This window comes from Vigna unguiculata, chromosome 3 (genome assembly GCF_004118075.2).
Source record: "Vigna unguiculata cultivar IT97K-499-35 chromosome 3, ASM411807v1, whole genome shotgun sequence".
NCBI lineage: Eukaryota > Viridiplantae > Streptophyta > Magnoliopsida > Fabales > Fabaceae > Vigna > Vigna unguiculata.
This window is the reverse complement of record NC_040281.1, coordinates 55,702,652-55,722,709: the sequence shown is the minus strand read 5'-3', so window position 1 is coordinate 55,722,709 and position 20,058 is coordinate 55,702,652. Positions and strand designations below refer to the sequence as shown.

General features: G+C 32.1%; 3 protein-coding genes and 1 non-coding gene across 4 annotated transcripts; 1 reads left to right on the top strand and 3 right to left on the bottom strand.

Moving 5' to 3' along the window:
* Positions 1-2,826: 2,826 nt before the first annotated feature.
* LOC114179970 (SPX domain-containing protein 1-like) lies at positions 2,827-5,698 on the top strand. The gene is made up of 3 exons (XM_028066486.1): positions 2,827-3,434; positions 4,000-4,126; positions 4,986-5,698. The coding sequence occupies exons 1-3, from the start codon at positions 3,153-3,155 to the stop codon at positions 5,432-5,434; spliced, it is 858 nt and encodes a 285-aa protein (XP_027922287.1). The 5' UTR covers positions 2,827-3,152; the 3' UTR covers positions 5,435-5,698.
* A 1,745-nt stretch (positions 5,699-7,443) lies between these two features.
* On the bottom strand, positions 7,444-10,375 carry LOC114177354 (G-type lectin S-receptor-like serine/threonine-protein kinase LECRK1). The gene has a single exon (XM_028062656.1). The coding sequence runs from the start codon at positions 10,068-10,070 to the stop codon at positions 7,659-7,661; it is 2,412 nt and encodes an 803-aa protein (XP_027918457.1). The 5' UTR covers positions 10,071-10,375; the 3' UTR covers positions 7,444-7,658.
* A 319-nt stretch (positions 10,376-10,694) lies between these two features.
* Positions 10,695-13,361, bottom strand: LOC114177344 (G-type lectin S-receptor-like serine/threonine-protein kinase RLK1). The gene has a single exon (XM_028062642.1). The coding sequence runs from the start codon at positions 13,207-13,209 to the stop codon at positions 10,861-10,863; it is 2,349 nt and encodes a 782-aa protein (XP_027918443.1). The 5' UTR covers positions 13,210-13,361; the 3' UTR covers positions 10,695-10,860.
* Positions 13,362-19,453: 6,092 nt separating this feature from the next.
* Positions 19,454-19,535, bottom strand: TRNAS-GCU. Its single transcript has one exon. It is a non-coding gene; the product is annotated as a tRNA-Ser (tRNA).
* Positions 19,536-20,058: the final 523 nt, after the last annotated feature.

Genomic DNA, 20,058 nt, shown 5'->3' with positions numbered 1-20,058 from the left:
ATTGAAAAACTAATCTCAGTTAAAAAAAATGAAGTTTGCGTGTGATTTGTTTTCCTTTGATTGTAAACTCGATAATTTTAATACTTTAAAGTTAAAAATAACTTTTTTAGTCTTACAAATTTAAGCTTTTATAATTCCTAAATTTGAAAGTGTTAATTAAGCCTTTTAAATTAAAAACAAACTTTTCAATGGTGTTAATATTGATTTTTTTACATAAATAACACAAGTTTAATTTGAGGAAAATAAATTTAATATTATTTGAATTATACATATTTTTGTTTCTCTTTTCTTTTTCTTTGTAGTAGTAAATTGAATAATTATTACTATGATCATAGTTATCTAATTCATTTTACGAAGTAGTCATAAATCGTCAAATGTATCAAATGATATATATATTTTTTTAAAACAGGTTATATAACATCAAAGCAAAACAGTTTCACAGTTTCACAATGATATCTCCCGTGGCTTCCGATAAAGTGATAAAATAATTTTCTTTCCTTCACCCAAGTAAAAAAATGTGATGCAAGAATATCCATACCACGATGCGGACTTTCTCACATAGCCAACAGACAAGGAACACGTGGCCAAAAAAAGTTTGATGAAAGAAGGAAAAACACAAGTATATCTTCATTTTCTTTTATAGCAGAAACTAATAAACTTTTTGAAAATACTGATTAAAAATTACAAAATGTATAAAAAAATGCATTTTAATAATTATTCAAACTTTTATACTTTTATTTTCTGAGTAGGACTCTTAAGACTCCGTTAGGAATAGTCCTATTTGATAATTTAATCTGATTAGATGGTGAATTTATTTAGAGATGAAAGCAAAGCAACAAATGAAACGTGGACAACTAAAAAATATCCATGGGGAGGATGGGGAGGATATTCCGAATGGCTTGGAATTATACCATTCATCATTAATTAGCAAAAACAAAAGGTCCACTCTCTCTCCTGTTTTCTTTAGCCTTTTCATCATCCTCACCAAATGTCTACTTTCATTTATTTCAAGAAAATAATTTTAATTTACTACTTTATTCTTTTTTTTTTCTTTATCTAAGACTATTTCATTTCACATACTAATATATTGTTAGAGCACTTCTTCTTTTTTAGTTTAGCTTATTATTGTAGTCAAATTTGATAGAACTATCCTTATATTTATTATTGGATTCATCTATTCTTTTATTTGAGATGTCTAAGTTTTTAACACTGTAAAACATGATTTTGTATTGATAAATATATAAATATTTTCGTTCTTTTACGATCTAGTGTTTTATTTTTGAAAAAATACTAATTGATGGTAAGATTGTTTTGATTGAATATTGTTAAAAAAAGAAAAAAACTTCTGAAAAGTACAAGTTTAATACAATATATGTAGTGATGATATTTTTTTTGGACTAGAGAAAGTCAAGAATTTGTGAGAGGAAGAGATTTTTGGGTTTGTATCGTAAAAGTTTCTAAGTGGGGGTGAAAATACCGGCGTTATTACATTATGAAATTGAAAAAAGTAATTTCATGTTATTTCCATTTGCATAAGAGATTGTATATAACTATTACAGGAGAGATCTTAGGCTATCATCAAAGAATAGAGATCCTAGTTTATAATGAAGGAAACCGATTAATGACAAGACTATGATGAGATATCTCAGACTATACATTTGGGAGCATATTATTATAATAATATTCTAAATATAAAATCGATATACTGGTATTCTAACCTAAGTTGGTATGAAAGAAGTGAAGAAAGAGTTAGATGAGTATAAACTCGATTAATTGAATGTGATTTTTGTGATTGTATGACTAAATAATTTCTTTGGGTTTGGTTGTTTGAGTGTCTTTGGTGCAATGAGGTGATTATACTTATTTATTTGAACTAATTGTCTTTTTTGATTGATTCATGTAATGAAATGTATTGGTGAATGAGTTACTAGAATTAAGTAATGGAGTTGTATAAATGATTAAAAAAAAAGAAAAACTAAGTTAAGGATTAATTTCTGGCAAAGATTTGTTTTGATAATCTTTATTATAAGTTATTCCTGTTTTTATAGTAAACTTATTCTTTTAAATGTATTATGTGAGTTTTTACGTTGATATTTAATAAGAATAGTCACTTAATGAGTATTTGTGTAATAATACATGAAGTAAAATGATAAGATGATTCAAAAGTTTATTTTCTATCAAATATATTTTGATATTATTTATAATTAGTTTGATATGTTACTATTTTTGATATATTATTACTCATCAATTTTATTTATGTGATAATTTACTTTTACACTTATATGTTTCTTATTTTTTCTAATGCGATATATAAAAGAAATTTTAGTTGTTACATAGAATAAAATTATTTTAATTTTTTCTCTAATAATGGCTATTTTAAATTTAGTAGTCCTCTTTTAACGTGTTAGGACTCTTCCTAACCACAAGCCAAAGTGAATTTTGTTTTCTGTCGTAAAATTTTTTTGTCAAGAAACTTAAAACTTTTTATTTACTTATAGTTCTTTCATCACTGTTTTTTTCTTATAAAAAAAAAATCTACGCATCTATTTTACTAATACTTCGTTGGTCTTTCAACAAGAACTTTTTGATAGTTTAACGATTTATTTCAGCGATATATATATATATTTTTAAGTACTGTAACTACCAATTTCCCAAATATATAAATTTGATGATTACAAAATCCAGTGTATTTTAATCATGAGAAACTGCATACAGGTCCAGAGCAGAAGATTACAATTTGATAGAATAAATATAAATATTAGTTGAGTTTAGTCTAAACTTTCTTTTTCGGAAAAGAAAGAAAATCCAAATGCACAGGTAGGTAGCAGAGGACGACAACACAACACATCACAAAAATCACTCCTCTCTCCTTCCTATATACACTGAACAAGCTGAACAAGCTGAACAGTACAGTACAGTACAACGGAGAAGTAGTGTGGTAAGTCTGAAGAGAAAGAAAGAAAGGAATAAAACCCCAAATATACTGTTTTTACGGATATTCCAACAATACCCTCGAATATTCCCTCCCTCCAACCGTTATATCTATCACCTCTTTCATCCTCTATTTCCTCTCCTCCCTTCCTCTCTCCTTACCAAAATTAAATTTCTCTTTCCAATTTGTTTCTCTTACCACCGTTTTCCTAACAGAAGCCATGAAATTCGGAAAGAGCCTCAGCACCCAGATCGAGAAAACCCTGCCGGAGTGGCGCGACAAGTTCCTCTCCTACAAGGAGCTCAAGAAGAAGCTTAAACAATTTGAACCTCCTGCTGCCGCCGATGACCGCCCCGGAAAACGCCTCAAGTCTGATGCCGCACCCACTGCCGCCGACATGTCCAAGGAGGAGACCGACTTCCACGACTTGCTCGAGAATGAACTCGACAAATTCAACACCTTCTTCGTTGAGAAGGAGGAAGAGTACATTATCAGACTCAAGGTACTCTCCTCCGTGATTCCTCTCTTTCTGTCTCCTCTCCTCTTTCGCTGCTGTGTGGAAGATCTGTTTCCTTTTTGTAGTTTTTGGTTTGTTTTTTCTATTCAATGCTAAATAGCTAAATACTGAATTTCTACGATTTGTTTGGCTTTTTAGTTTTTGCCTGGAGGAGTTTGACATTATTATTGGCTTTTGATCAAATGAGTGGGTTTTTATATTTTTCGCGGTATGTTATTATGGAGTTTAATATTAATTAGTGAAGAAACTTGTAGATTCACAAGCTATGAACGTGGATGGATGGATGACGTTGTGGTTAAAAAAGAGAATTGGGATTTTGATTAGGCGTGAAGCTTCTTATTGCAATTTGGCAATGCTAATTTGTCTTGTTTTTCTTCTGCACAATATTATGACCTTTTTTTTAGGTCTTCTGTTTATTTATTGTAACCGCTGGTTATGCATATTCTGTATGATCTTTTTAATTTTTATTTAAGCTGGTGCAGGGTGATTTATATGATAAAATAGTTAGATAACCGGAAGCTCTAATGTTTGTTATCGTTGAAATATACAGGAGTTACAAGATAGGGTGAACAAAGTTAAGGATTCTAGTGAAGAGATGATGAAAATCCGAAAGGAAATTGTGGATTTCCATGGAGAGATGGTCTTGCTGGAAAACTACAGTGCTCTGAACTATACAGGTACTTTTAACTTTCATATGTATTGTTATATTTGCTTATTTTTCTTTGTTGTTATTGAAATCTGGATTCTTTCTTTACATTTCAAACTTTGCCCAAGTTCATCGTAGCGTTACGGAACTTCTAAGTACTGTGGGAAAATCAAGTAATAAGATGGAATAGGATTCGTTTCCAATACAAGTTGTCCATTGCTACGAAAATAGTTATTTTTAGACTTATAGGCACTTATATAAGTACAATGGATGGTCAAGTAATGGGATGGAATAGGATTCGTTTCCCATACATATTGTCCATTGCTCCTCAAAATTCCTTGGCCAAGTTGGTAGGACAAAGCATATGCTTTTTCTTGGAATAAAGAATCTACTTTGAACATGTCCATGTTTCTGAAATTGGACATCTGGCCCTTTTATACCCAATAATCAGGCTTCCTTCTATCTACTTGGTAAGCAAGCCAGTTCAAGAAGAGTATGTCATGTTTTAATTAAATATGATGTTGATTTAATAAATATACGCAAAGGTCACATCATCTTAAAGCATAAACGATCAGGGAGTTTCACTTTTTTTTCTTGCCACTCGAGAGTGATTCTGATTTGAAAATGCTAAAAAGGCACATGGAATATGAACAATATGTGGTTTTCAGACAGATTTTCTGTGATAATTGTATCTTTACTATGCATTTTTTATCTGGAAACCAGTGTCAGCTTTAGATCTAACTAGCTCTAAAGATATACGCTTCTATGATCAGCCCGCAGTTAGTTAACTTGAGCATAAATTGAAGAATGTGATACTTATGATATTTCTTTCTTTAAATCAATTGTTCCATTCGAGGTATCTAATAATTGCCTCAATTTTCATTCCACAGGGCTAGTGAAAATACTGAAGAAGTATGACAAGAGAACTGGTGCTCTCATTCGCTTGCCCTTCATTCAGAAGGTCTTGCAACAACCTTTCTTTACCACTGACTTGCTCTACAAGCTTGTAAAGGAGTGTGAAACAATGTTGGACCGTCTTTTCCCTGAGAATGATCCTCCTCCTGTTTCTGGTGAGACAACACCCCAAGCTGAAGGTTGTGATCCTTCAACTTCAACCACTACCAAGAGTGATGGTGGTTTGCTGATTCCCAGGGAATTAGCTGAGATTGAGTACATGGAGAGCCTATATATGAAGAGTACAGTATCAGCTTTGCATGTTTTGCAGGAAATTAGAAGTGGAAGCTCAACTGTTAGCATGTTTTCTTTGCCACCGTTGAAGATAAGTGGTTCAGAAGAAACATGGAAGAAAATTCCGGTTCTTGAACAAGCAGCCAAGTAACCTGCTGGGTTACGTTGGCAGCAAAGTAGTGGGATGACTATTTTCTGATCACTTTTTTTTTTTCCCTTTATATCGGATGCCTCTGTTATGCATGCCTTAGATACTAACACAGATGTAAGATGGTAAATGTAAAGATGGAATTAATTTTATAGAATTATAGGTTCCGTATAATAAAACCTCTGAAATTTAAAGAAGTTATGTTTTGACATTTTGCTAACATTCGTATTCTGTTGTAATGTAATCATATATTACGTATCTGGTTTATATAAGGATGCATTTGGAGATCAGATTTACTAGAACCCTGTATTCACGTCTAGTTTTTCTACTTGGCAATAGTAGATGACGCTCGAAGCTGCAATCGGAAGTTGGCGTTATAGAAAAGCTTGATGGTGGTAGTTGTAGGATTAATGGTAATTTCATGAAATCGTGAATCATTGAGCGTGTTTTTAATTTACGTGGAAAGTTGAAAAAGACGAAGAAGGAAATTAAGACAGGATAACTAAATTTTTGATAATTAAATTTTGACTAATGTTTTAGATAATTTTTTATTTTTTTATATTTCAAAACACTTAGATGTAGCGACCAAGACATTTTGTGGATTACTCTATCCAATTATGAAATGTAAGCAATCATTTGTGAATCATCAGTTATTCTCAGTAAAACAATGCTCCCAGACACATGTTACCCTCTTATAAGAAGAACTTTCCGTCTAGATGAATTGAATCTTATCATAAATGATAAGATACATAATAACTAAACTTATAACCCAAAAGATAAAATGAACAAACTCATAAATTATTCATCAATTTTCATTAAAAAATAAAGAGTGTAATCAAATTTATATATTAATTCAAATTTATTTTCTTTTGAAAAACTAAATCAAAATAATTCTTTAAGAGGAAGACTCCTGAAGTCATAATTGGTAAGAGGACTTCATTTTCTTAGAAGTCATGTTTGCATGTACTATTTCTAATTTCATTTTTTATATTGAATAATCTGAGAAGTCATAATAATGTATAATTTTTTATATACATTTTTCAATTGATAATGAAATTGAAATGATAATTTTTTATATACATTTTTCACTCTGGTTAATAAATTAAAAAATTATATTAATTGAAAAAAACATGATAAAATTAAAAAAAGAGAGTAAAACATGTATTATTCACCTAAAATAAATTCAAATTAATGAGGAAATAAATAATAATAATAATAATATTATTATTATTATATATCCTTTTCATTCACTACATGATTAATTTCCATAGTCAGGAGATTTATTCTAACAAAAGAATTTTTATTTGTTTATTTGAAATTAATTTATTAATTCATTATGAATATAAGTACTTGTTCTTTTTTATTGTTTACGTCAGACATAATGGTTGAAAATAAAAGGGTTTAAGAAAAGATTATGTAAATGAATGGATAAGTTTAACATAAGTTAAAAAAAAGTGTTCTGTTTGTAAAAAACAGAGCTCATATAGAAAACCTTGTCTAATTAATGAAAATTAAATATTATAATATTTGTTTTCTCATTAATTTACATTTTATCAAGTAGAGCAACAATTTTTTTTACCAGCTTCTTTAATTTTCTCAACTCATTCAATTAATATGACCTTTTAATTCATTAATCAAATTTGAATTGATACAAAAAACAGAATAATTATTTCCTAAATAAAAAGTAAAAAAACTATCATCAAAGGGACGATTATAGTTACATGATCATTTTATAAATACAACACTTAACAAAAGAAAAAAAAAACTCTAAATACGACTTCTAAAAGACACCTGAAGTGATGTTTATAAATATAACTTCAGTGAGAAGAAACTATAAGCAGAAAAACTTAAAAGAAGGTTATATGAATGGTTAAAATTTTGTAATGAAACATCTTACTTTTTTGTAAAGCCGTGATTTAAAAATAAAAACTACATTAAGATGAAAATTTTCCTTCAAAACTACCGTCTCATGACAGAAAAGAAAAATTAAAGATAAACCAACTACATAGTAAAACATATTTTTATTGGACAAAAGCGTCAAGCAAACTTACATATCTGCTGCTTGAACAGAAATTAACATGGGAAATTACTAGTTCAGCTACCTTAACAACACGATAAAATAATCCTAACAAGTGAAAGTAAGACAACAGCACGTAACAGAAGACAAACAAATAAACTGAAAAGCGCACGATTCATGAACACTGCAACATTTCCTGACAGAGAAAATTCAAGTAGAATAGGAAGCGGGGCAAGGAGGAATTGCTATGTCGGTGACCCCCTCTAACATCAATACGACACTCTTCATTGTTGGGCGCAGAAAAGCTTCATCTTGGATACACCAAAGTGCCACCTTAACGATATTTTCCACGGCAGTTTTGTCATCCACCACTTCCCAAGGAAAAAGCTTATTGAGTTTTCCTGCAACAAAACAGTTATAAGCCCAGGTGGAGAGACTAACCGCCTCAGGTTCAGGGACATGAACTTCGATGTTTCTTCTGCAACACAAAATCTCCAACAGCATTATTCCGTAGCTATAAACATCAGTCTTGACAGATATTGGGACATTCTTGTTCCATTCAGGGGCCACATACCCTCTTGTCCCTCTAGCCCCTGTCATGGTTCTGGTTTGATCAGGCATGAGAAGTTTCGCCAGCCCAAAATCGGATATTTTGGCTGTCCAGAACTCATCCACCAAGATGTTTTGAGGCTTTATGTCACAATGAATGATTGGAGCCTCACACTCTTCATGGAGATACATTATCCCTCTCGCAATCTCCACCGCTATTCTTACTCTCTCATCCCACTCTGGACGCCTCTGATTTTTACCCACGAAGATAAGATTTCCAAGGGAGCCATTGGACATGTATTCATACACCAGAAGCCTTTTAGAACCCTCCGCACAGAAACCCAACAAACGAACTAGATTCCTGTGACGGGTTTTTCCGATGGCTCTCATTTCTGCTTGGAACTCCCTTTCTCCTTCTTCCACCAACTTCTCCAGTCTCTTCACTGCAATCAACCTCTTACCTTTCTCCAACGCCCCCTTGTAAACTGCTCCGAAAGACCCTTTTCCCAGTTCTATCTTGAAATTATTTGTCGCTCTTTTTAGTTCGCTGTATGAAAACCTTCTCAAAGTCACCTCTTCATTCAGGCCCAGGTTCCCAGTTTCCATCAATCTTTTATACTTCAAAATCCGAATCTTGTACGTGTAGTGACTGGATATGACAATGGTTGAACACAAAAGCAGAGAAAATACGGATGTAATGACAATAATATGCACCGTTGCTTTATTACTTGTCGCCTTGATTGGTGGTGGTTCAGGCACAGGCACAGGATTATCGTTTTCCGTCCGATTGCTGAGGCTGTCTCCCACTTTCCATAGTAACACTGAGGTTCTGTAATCGCGTAATTGTCGTGTGAGATATCTCAAAGGCAGCCTTTGTTTCATGCAGCTTGCACCGTCGTAAAATGCAGCCTCACACTCGCAATCAGCCAAGCAAGCAGCGGAACATTCTTCTTGTGACATTTCAGCCATGAAATAAGGAACATCCACCCACCCAATATCCTCCTCTGACTTCATCTCATACGAGGTTGCGCTGTCTTTCTTCTCCCTACAATCTTCTTTCAGAAAGCTCCTTTTGCAGCCCAGAGTGGAGTCATTTTGATGTACGGAGATAAAACCCGAAAGACAGGAGCATAGTGGTTGATCGTCATCTAATGTGCAGTAGCTGTTGAAGCCACAAAAACCTTTTACTGAACACATGTCTTTAACCTGCGGCCATTGTTTCAAATTTTGGGTACTACCATTCTTAAAATGCGCATACAGATGAAATATCCCATCATAATTCAGGGTTGCACGATATATGATCCGGTTTCCATCATTAGCTAAAGATGAATTACTGACTACACTTAGAATCACCTTGGTCCTCCCATTGCTGCTTTCATTCAGAATCCGCAGAGTACCATTTCGGTCGAGAGAGTACTGATATTCCTCATCGCGATTAAGACCAAAACGAGTCTCAGTGTCCCAGTAAGCATCCGTTCCTGTGTCAGTTGTGTCCACTGGATACAGAACAAGATTTCCGTCATCCTGCATCTTGAGACGAAACCGTCCACTGGAATGATTGTTCTGTGATGAACTGCACACCAGTTGATGTCCGTTTGGAAGAGATTGACCACCCAACAAAGTATCTGTTGGGTAATCGAAGCTCTGCCATATGATGTCGTTTTTACTGTTGTAGAGCACAAAGTTTCCAGAATCGAGCACGGAGGCAGAGACAGCTTTTGCACTGGAATTAGCTGCAATAACCTTTTCTTCTCCTTGGTCGTCTATGATTACTAGTTTTCCATCCATGTTTAGTTGTAGCTTTGCACCTGAGGTTACCGGAGGATCGTTCCGTTGTGCAGTCCATACCACTGTCTTGTTCTCCCCGCTAACCAGCCAAATTGCAACCACAAACCCACCACCTTGTTCTAGTGAATAAAAACCAAATGCAAATTGAGCAGAAGGAGAAAGCCAGAAAGATGGAGTAGTACTCTGTGGAGCAAGTGTGGCACCGACTGGTATCTGTTGCGTTTCAACTCTTGTGCCCACAGACATGAGCAACAGGCAAGTTATTATCACGGCAATGATGTCCATAACATTAGAATTTGATGATTTCAGTCTGAGAAACCAGAAACAAGATCGCTATTTTCTGTTTCACTGCCCTTGCCTGGTTCAAATTTAAGCAAATTGGTCTCCCAAGACTTGCTTTTCTTGGTCATTTTTTCAAATCAACATCGTCCTGTCCCTACCAAAGAACATCTTAAGGTAATTAACACTCCAAGACTTGTTATGGACAAGTCTTTCGGTGACCAAGTAAATAAAAGAATAAAATACAGAAGAAAAAAAAATCTCTATTTCCTGATAAGTTACGACGAGAATGGTGAAGACCATGTCAGAGACGAGGTGAATTTGTGCCAGAGTTTTTCTATCATATATAAAATTGTACCAATATTAATTATGGAGCTATTAGATTTTATCGCTTTCGAAACTTCGTAGTTTAAATATCTTTATTTGTATAACTCTTGATTCATACAGGTTTAAAAGGTTAACTCGCTAATACTGTTATTAAAGTATTGTAAGTCATCATCTCTTCATTTTAGAAAAATAATTTGTACTTGTCCCTTTTTAATAATATTTTTAATTTATAAACTTCTAATCATGATTGCATTTAAATAGAGACAGAGATGAAGTCAGCAATAAAACCTATTGAGACCCATCTCGAAAATTAAGGTCTTTTATTTCATGAACTTTGAAGGTGGGAACTGGCGAGTAGAGAAGGTGGGTTTTGATATAATTGAAGCACAAGAAGAAGAACTGAAGATGAAAATGAAACTACAGTAGTAGAGACATAGAACAATGGTATAGAAGATGTTCCTAGGAATATTTAACGATGAGGGTGGGCTGGAGAGGGAGGAATTGGAATATCTTTCAATCCTTCCAACATCAAGATGACATTCTTTATCAAGGGACGAAGAGAAGGATTGTCTTGCACACACCACAACCCCACCTTCACCATTCTTTCCATTATCTTCCACTCCACACTTTCATCCTTCTTAACAACCCTATTTAATTGCCCTTCTGCAAAACATTTATATACCCAGCTGGAGAGAAGTATCTCTTCTGCTGAGGAAACTTTCATTTCTATGCTGCGTCTGCGGCACACGATCTCCAGCAGCACCATCCCAAAACTGTAAATGTCAAATTTTACCGACACCGGTGCTTCCTTCTGCCATTCAGGTGCCAAGTACTTGCTTGTCCCATCGTCCTCTTTTCTCATTCTTGAATGCTCACACTTCAGTAGTCTTGCAAATCCAAAATCAGAGATCTTTGCAGTCCACGTTTCATCCATAAGTATATTTCGAGGATTTATATTGCAATGGACGATGCGGACCTCACACTCATCGTGTAGATAAAGGATTCCTCTAGCAACATCCAATGCGATTTTTAGTCTGTCTCTCCAGGATATCTGTTTCTCATCATTGAAGAGAAGACTTCCCAGAGACCCGTTTCTTACGTATTCGTAAACGAGGAGACTCCCAGCTCCATCGATGCAAAAACCAATCAGCTTAACCAAATTCCTGTGATGTGTTCGAGCAATGGAAGTAATCTCATTCCGGAATTCCCTCTGCCAGTCACCAACAGCAACTCTCTCCAATCTCTTGACAGCGATATTTTGGTTGTCGTCACCTGTTTCGCCTCTGTAAACCGCTCCAAATGATCCTCTCCCTATCTCTTCCGTGAAGCTTCCAGTGGATTTGACAAGTTCATCGAAAGAAAACGAACGCAGAGAGCATTCTCCAGTCAATCCCAGGTTCTGATCACTTTCAGACAACGTTGTATACTTATGCACCTTCCGCTTGTAAGTGAAGAAAATGGACACAGCAAATATCAAAGATAACAATGAAATGGAACCCAAAGTAAAGGCTAGAATCATTATCACACTTTTCTTGTTATCCGTAACCACCTTGGATTTAGGCTTCTGAAAAAAGGTTCCTGGAATTGTGTTTTGGACGGTTCCTGAAGCATTCTTGAAGAGTGCCACCACAGATGAGTTTTGAAGCCGTCTGCCATATGTTAGCGGCAGTCCGTACTTTTCGCAGTTTCCCTTCCAATATAACACTGCCACGCAATCACAATCATCCCGTAAAGAGTTTTCGCACTCTTTCTTCTTCATCGGTACGACAGAATATGGTGTAGCGATCCAATACACATCCTCCAACTCAGCAATATTATACAAAATCATTTGGTTTGGGGCCTCACTGCTTCTACAACCATCTTGTGCATAGGCTAATACGCAGTCCCGAGACACGTTACCACTGGTGTTGGAGGGGACGAAGCCAGGAAAACACTCACACACCGCATCGCCTTTTACGTTTGAGCAATAAGTGTTAAACCCACAAAACCCCTTGATTTGACATTTCTCAAGCGAGGTACTCCACAGTACTCGGACATGTGTAGACTCGCTACTACTGTTCTCAAATTGGTGCTCATACAGTATGAGGTTCCCGTCTGCAGCAAGTGTTGCACGGTAGATTGAACTTGTGTTGTGTGATTTGTTTGGAGGGCTAATGTTTTTGTGCAAACAGGTAATCCCCTCACCAATGCAAAGAGAGCCCGCGGCACTAAGCCAGAGCTCTGCGAACATTTTAGCAGTGTTTGAAGCCCAGTAAGCATCAGAGGCAGATGCTGCGCTGTCCTTTGGATAAGCAACGAGGTTTCCATCTTCTTGCATGATGATAAAGAAAGCTCCACTGGAAACCAGTTTGGCGTCGGAAGTTAAATTCTGACCTCCTAGTAAGGTGTGAGTTGGATTATCAAAGCTTTGCCAAACAACAGTACTGCCATTGCTATAGAGCACAAAGTTACCAGAATCAAGCATAGATGCTGAAGTTGTATTAATAGTTGAAATGAGAGCAAGGCTTTCTCTCCCACTTGGGAAAAGCCGCATACCAGTGGTGGTGATGTTCAACGTTGAATTCAAGGGGACTGGGTGGATATCACGGTTAGCAGTCCAGACTACAGTTTTCTGAGGAGCAGCAACCAGCCATATACCCACAGCAAAGCCATTACCCTGTGGGTAAAAGCCAAAAGCAAAGTGGCCAGAAGGTGATACCCATGAACTGTTATTCCCAATTTCAGTAGCATAGAGCCTAGACCCTGGCTTTATGATGCTCTCACCTTGTTTTGCAAATAGCATGCATAACACCCACAACACAACGGCTTCGAAGGCCATAGGATCCGGAAACTCAAACAAAACTCTTCTACCTTATCAAACTCAAACAAAATTTTATTACAGGGATTACTTAACATTTCTCCGTTGATTTCAGAAGTTGACCGACTTTCATGCACATGCTACGGTCTCCACCACAAAGACGTTTCGTAAGTTGGGAATCTAAATTTCACTTCAATTAAAATTAATTAAAAATAAAAAAATTGAGTACCATCGCTGACTCAATTATTTTAAGATTTTAAATAAGAAATATTATCAATTTCGTGTGAGTCAGATTTATGTTTATATCTTTCTGAAAAAAAAATGGAATTCATCTTTCCAGATAAAGTTTTCCACTCTCTTCCAATGTGGATAAGAAATGAAGTTGACGGTTTTTAACCGGTTGTGAGATTGGAAAGTCTGAAGTAATTCACACGTTCAAATTCAATTCTCAATGCAAGGAAGAAGTTTAGAGAATTGATAGCTTCAATTTGGAATTATCATAATAATCTCTTGGTATGGGAGAGTGGCATTCACGGCAACAAAGTAAATAAAGTAAATCAAGGTTTTTAAATTGTGATGTCATTTTTGTTGATTTCACATCAAGCAATCATTCACGCATTTACTAAATATTTATATTATTAGTAATATTAATGAAATTAAAGTATTTTTTTAGTTCCATACGTATAAATAAAGTTGGAATTCCATTCTTGTTGTTTAAACTTTCAAATTTGATAAATATAATATTTTTAATTTAGTATTAATATTTTTTACATGTTAAATAAAATTTTAGACTACTATTTAACCTAAAATTTATTAAGTGGTGTAAATATTTGAATTGAGAAAATTATCTCTGTTTACTTTATAAATTTGGATACTAAACTATATCAAGATTTGTAACATAAAATAATTTTAAATTTTGCATTAAATTTTAGGACCTACAAATATATTTAAATTTATTAATATCTTATAATTAATTTAACATACGTTTTTTATATTCTAAGTAATAATTATATTATCATAATTAATTATATAAAAAGGTTATCACTATATCATAGAGCTGATAGCTTAAATTTGGAATTGTCGACAAAATTTTCATGACATGGGAAGTCACAATAAAGTAAATGAAGGTTTTCAAAAATTTTCATGTCATTTTGTTGATTTCACATCAAACAATCAAATACACACTCTTACTAAATATTTATATTCCGAGTAATATTAATAAAAGTAAAATATATTTTAGTCGCACAAGTATAAATGAAGTTGGAATTCTAGTTTTGTTGTTTAAACTTTAAAATTTGGTAAACATAAACTTCTTAATTTAGTTTTAAAATTTTTACGTGTTAAATAATGTTTTAGACTAATATTTAATATGAAATTTATTAAATAATATAAACAGTAAGATTAAAAAAATTATCTCCACTCGATATTTAAATTTGGATACTAAATATATCAAGATTTGGAACATAAACAAATTTTGATTTTGCCTTAAACCTATTAATATCGTATAGTTAATTTAACATACATTCTTTGTATTCTAAGTAATAATTAAATTATCATAATTAATTTATCATTTGTATACAGTAACCGTTATATTAGAGAATTGACAGCTTCAATTTGAAATTATCGACAGAATCATGACATGGGATGGGAGAGTGGCACACACGGCAATAAAGTGAATGAAGGTTTTCAAATTCACATGTCATTTTATTGATTTCACATCAAACAATCGAACACACACTTTTACTAAATATTTATATTCCCAGTAATATTAATTAAAGTAAAATCCTATAACGTGTAAATGAAGGTGGAATTTCATTTTGTTGTTTAAACTTAAAAAATTAATAAATATAATTAATTTTTTTATGTATTAAATAATGTTTTAACTAATGTTTAAGCTGAAATTTATTAATTGGTGTAAACAATTAGATTAAGAAAATTTTATGTTCATCTTTTAAATTTAGATATTAAGTTATATCAAAATTTGGATAATAAATAAATTTTAATTTTACGTCAAAATTAAAGGACTAAAAATACATTTAAACTTATATTAATATAGTTAATTAAACAGACGTTCATTTTAAGAAATAATTATATTATCATAATTAATTTAGCATCTATATACAATAATCACTGTATCAGATAATTCATAGCTTCAATTTAGAATATCGACAGTTCATTAAATAATTATATCATAATTAATTTAGCATCCATAAACAATAATCACTATATCAGAGAATTCATAGGTTCAATTTGGAATTATCGGCAGAATCATGGCACGGGAAAGTGGCACACAAAAATAAACGAAGGTTTTCAAATTCTTATCATTTTTGTTGATTTCACATCAAACAATAAAACATACACTCTTACAGAATCTCTATATTCCAAGTAATATTAATAGAAGTAAAATACTTTTTAGTCTCGTATAAATGAAGTTGGAATTTCATTTTGTTGTTTAAACTTTGAAATCTAATAAATACAATCTTCTTAGTATTAAGTTTTATTACGTTTTAAATAATATTTTAGTTTAAGCTGAAATTTATTAACTAGTATAAAGAGTTAGATTACAAAATTTATCTCTATTATATTTTTTAAATTTGGACATTAGACTATATCAAAATTTTAAAAAATAATCAAATTTAAATTTTCCATTAATATTTAAGGACTAAAATTATATTTAAACATATTAATATCATATATTTATTTTGACATACTTTTTTACATTCTAAGTAATAATTATATTATCATAATTAATTTAGCATCTGTATATAGTGATTACTATTCAAAGAATTGATAGCATTAAATGAAAGTTTTCAAATTGTCATGTCATTCTTTTATTTCACGTCAAAGAATCAATCACATACTCTTGTTGGTAAAACAATAATGTTTGTTGCAAGATTTTTATGGTGACACTTGCTAGGAACTTCAAGGAAATAATGGAAGAATTCTCTGTTATTATTTAAAGCCTTTTATAGTAAGTTATTGTTTGTATTTAGTATATTTAAGTTAGTTTAGAAATTCTTAAGAGAATAATTTGCACTTAACTCTCTCGGAAGATTTTTGATTTTACCAAACGTACCGTGATAATGGATTATTATAAATATTTTTCAGTTTTTAGATATGACTATGGAATAATTTATTATCCTAGAAAATATAGGTTAATCAATTATTAGCCCAAAAGAAATATTTTCAGATATGAAATAATTGATTATTGATAATTGGCATTATAATTTTTATTTTATTTTAATATTTTATTGTTATTTTATTTGATATTTTAGGTTTTATTCAATAAAAATGAAAGAGATAAATGTGTGGATTATATTTTGTAAATATGTGAAAATATATAAGAGATTTTGGGAGATTATCAACTAAATGAGTCAAAGATTATCAACAATATCATATATCCACAAAGTTAGTTATTCAATTCACAATAATAAGATTTAAATAATATATCAAAGTATGAAATCTTCAAAGATTAAAAGATATATCAAGGATTATCTATTACAATCTATTCAAGTACAAAATAAAATCCATGGAAGTCTATAAATAAAAGGCTTGACATAGGTCAAAAACACATACTTTGAAATAAAGAAACTTGACATCTGCACACTTGAAAGTAAAAGAGCATCCTAAAGAATGAAAACATTTAATTTCAACACCAATCTAGTAATGCCACACAAATATTAAAATTCAAATTCATCACAGTTACCAATGTCAATTAATCATAGATGCAATACTAAAACATCAAACATTCTCAAATGAGCAGATTAAAAACCTAAATTTCATACTTTTCACATAACACATCATTCTGTTGGAAATATTTTAGTATAATTTAAATAAAATAAAATAAAATGCTACTGTTACTAACATTTTTTATGGAATTTTAATTTGATGGGTTAATGTTATTTATAGTTAACGACTATATATTTTTATTACGATCGACTATTGTGTCTCCATTTTCTACTTATAAATACAACCTAGGTGTATGGGGAAAGACAAAACAAAAACAACCACAAACACAAGAGTTTACTCAGAAGTGTTATTCTTTTCTTCTCGATATTATCTTAAGACATTGGTGTTCATAAGGTTCAAAGATATTTTGCTGCACTCGATCAATCTAACGGGTTGTTGTATCTTGAAGAGAAGCGCACGTGATTTTGTTTTGCCCTGTGCAGCAGGAACGTTTTCTCTCTAAGGATAGCGCTATGCGTGCCTCAACCCAATATATTCCTACTCCTTTCCTTGTTTATTTTTATTTTTTATTTATTATTGATATTATAATTGTTGATATTTGATTAATATTCATTGATTTTTATATATGTCTGAGTGTTTTTATTGCTTAATAATTATTATTATATTATTATACTATTTCATATTTTTATTATTAATAATATTATTTGTTTAATCACTTTCTAACATATTCCAAAACTCAAATACAACCACCAATCACATTACAATTATAAAATTTATAATTCTAACATGCTTGTAAATATTGCAATTAGCTTTCCTTAACTCTTAGACAACTCAGATAACCCAAATGAGTACCAAACCCCCCTTCAAAGCTACCAAAGCTGACAACTCAATCTAGGAACAACATAATCATGATCGTGAAACATCATCATAACCATTGATCAGTGAAAATTCACAAAGAAAACTCAGATGACACATGTGGGCAAAGATTTCCCACATGCACAACAATTAAAACTAGACAAGGAAAAAAAGGTAGAAAATTAACTTACTCAGTTTGAGAAATTGATCAGACATAATTAGAGAGCTCGTCACAGGAGTCACCCTAACGGTCCTGATTTTCAGACATATGAACACAAAAGTGAGAAATCTAGAGAGAAAGAGGAAACTCTAGAGAAAAGTTTTTAGAAAGATGAAATTTCTAGAGATATGAAACGTTTATAACTAGGGATGTCAACAGGGCGGGTAGGGTACGGGTAGTAGCTCTCCCATACCCTACCCGCTAGATAAATATTCGCTCCATACCCGTATCCATATCTGTCGAGTATCCGTTATGCGGGTACCCGTCTACTTTTTTTATATCCGCGGGTATCCACGGGTACCCGCGGGTATTTACAAAAATATTTTAAAAAATAAATGTTTAACCATAATTAGTGCTTGGATCAACAAGTCTCATTTCTCTGTGAAAAACAAACAAACAAACAAATCTTGTAGTTTATTTTTTAATAAAATATTAAAAAAATTACTAACTTCATCAATGTCCACCTCTTGCAACATTGTATAAAGGTTCATGTTGTCCAATTTTAATTTAGAAGAGCCTGAAAACATAAGAAGTTCATTAAAAATTTATAACAATCACTTAACTAAAATATCTAAGTAAAAGTGTTAATTTCATTACCTTTCATGTTGGTCCAAAATCAGTCTTGGAGACACATCAATGCCTTCACAGTATCTGGAAGTAATTTATTTCGTTGTTGGGTAAGAATCTGACCACATAATTGAATGAAGACTCATAATATTTTTTACTAATATATATATATATATATATATATATATATATATATATATATATATATATATATATATATATATATAAGGGTATTTTTCTGAATTAAAGTTTAGCGAATACGGATATCCACGGGTACAGATACTATGATACCCGTACCCGTCCCGTTAACATGCGGGTATCAAAAATACCCGTACCCAGGATAGCGGGTATCCATTTTTAATATCCGTTTCCTACACGTTGCGAATTTTATGTGCAGATACCCGCATGTACGAATTTTTTTAACATCCCTATTTATAACTATGAAACGTGTTTATAAACTTCTCATTTAAACTTCAATAGAAACAATAAAATACTTATTAATACTTTATCAATTATAAAATACCGTTCTCTAAATTCTCACAATATTATTAATATCATTAGAAACAATAAACACATTATATATATATATATATATATATATATAATAAACTCCTGATACATATCCATCACAATATTAATTATAAAATATTGTGGACAATATAACCCATAAAATTAGGTCTGTAAATACTTGGTTAATGGGTCAATTAAAAATGTCTATTAATAAACTAAATCAATATATAATAACAACAGACATTTAGTATTGAACATGCAACTGAGAAATCTGAATTGAAAACAACAATAATAATAAATTTGATGTGTGTGGTGCACATACAACTTGGGCATCCTGATCCTACAATAAACGTAGATGGATTCAGAAAGATAGTGCTGCAAAATTTGATGTTAGTTTCTTCAAGAATGATAAAAGCAAATTTACGTCGCCTGAGAGATTCGAACTCTCGCGGGGAAACCCCATGTACTTAGCAGGCACACGCCTTAACCACTCGGCCAAAGCGACTTTGATGTTTTAATCTCAGTTTTTAGTTTTATTAATATGTTATAAAATTTCTTATAGACTGCAGCATAATTAGGTGGTTTGTGTGAGAGGGTTCGAATTAAGGAATTTTAGTCTTTAAGATTGACTTTAATAAGGCAAATCGTTTATACGAACACTAACGATATATTTTTAATTCATACATTTTATGGATTCGTTTTTCTGTATTTCTTGTTATGCTTTTATCTCTTCATGCTGAAGTGTTACCTGTAATATCGAAAAGCATTGACAGTAGCTATCGATTAAGAGTGACTTCATGCTTATGTTTCAAGTTTTTTCTTTTTAAACAAAAACAATGTTCTTTAAAACTCAAGAACTAGATAGCAAAATACGAATTTCCATTTATTTTTCATTTATATAAATATGAAGATAAAATTGTTAGTTTTACTATTGCCAGATATATGTAATAGTAACGAGATTCCACGTTAAAGTTCATTAGATATGACTTTATTCAAAAATAATCTGTTTCTACCAAATTGTAGATTTG

Bases quoted from the DNA above. Each gene is read 5' to 3' on its own strand.
- LOC114179970 (XM_028066486.1), top strand. From the start codon at position 3,153: ATGAAATTCGGAAAGAGCCTCAGCACCCAGATCGAGAAAACCCTGCCG. The intron at 3,435-3,999 runs GTACTCTCCTCC...TGAAATATACAG, and splicing joins AGTACATTATCAGACTCAAG to GAGTTACAAGATAGGGTGAA. The intron at 4,127-4,985 runs GTACTTTTAACT...TTCATTCCACAG, and splicing joins CAGTGCTCTGAACTATACAG to GGCTAGTGAAAATACTGAAG.
- LOC114177354 (XM_028062656.1), bottom strand. From the start codon at position 10,070: ATGGACATCATTGCCGTGATAATAACTTGCCTGTTGCTCATGTCTGTG.
- LOC114177344 (XM_028062642.1), bottom strand. From the start codon at position 13,209: ATGGCCTTCGAAGCCGTTGTGTTGTGGGTGTTATGCATGCTATTTGCA.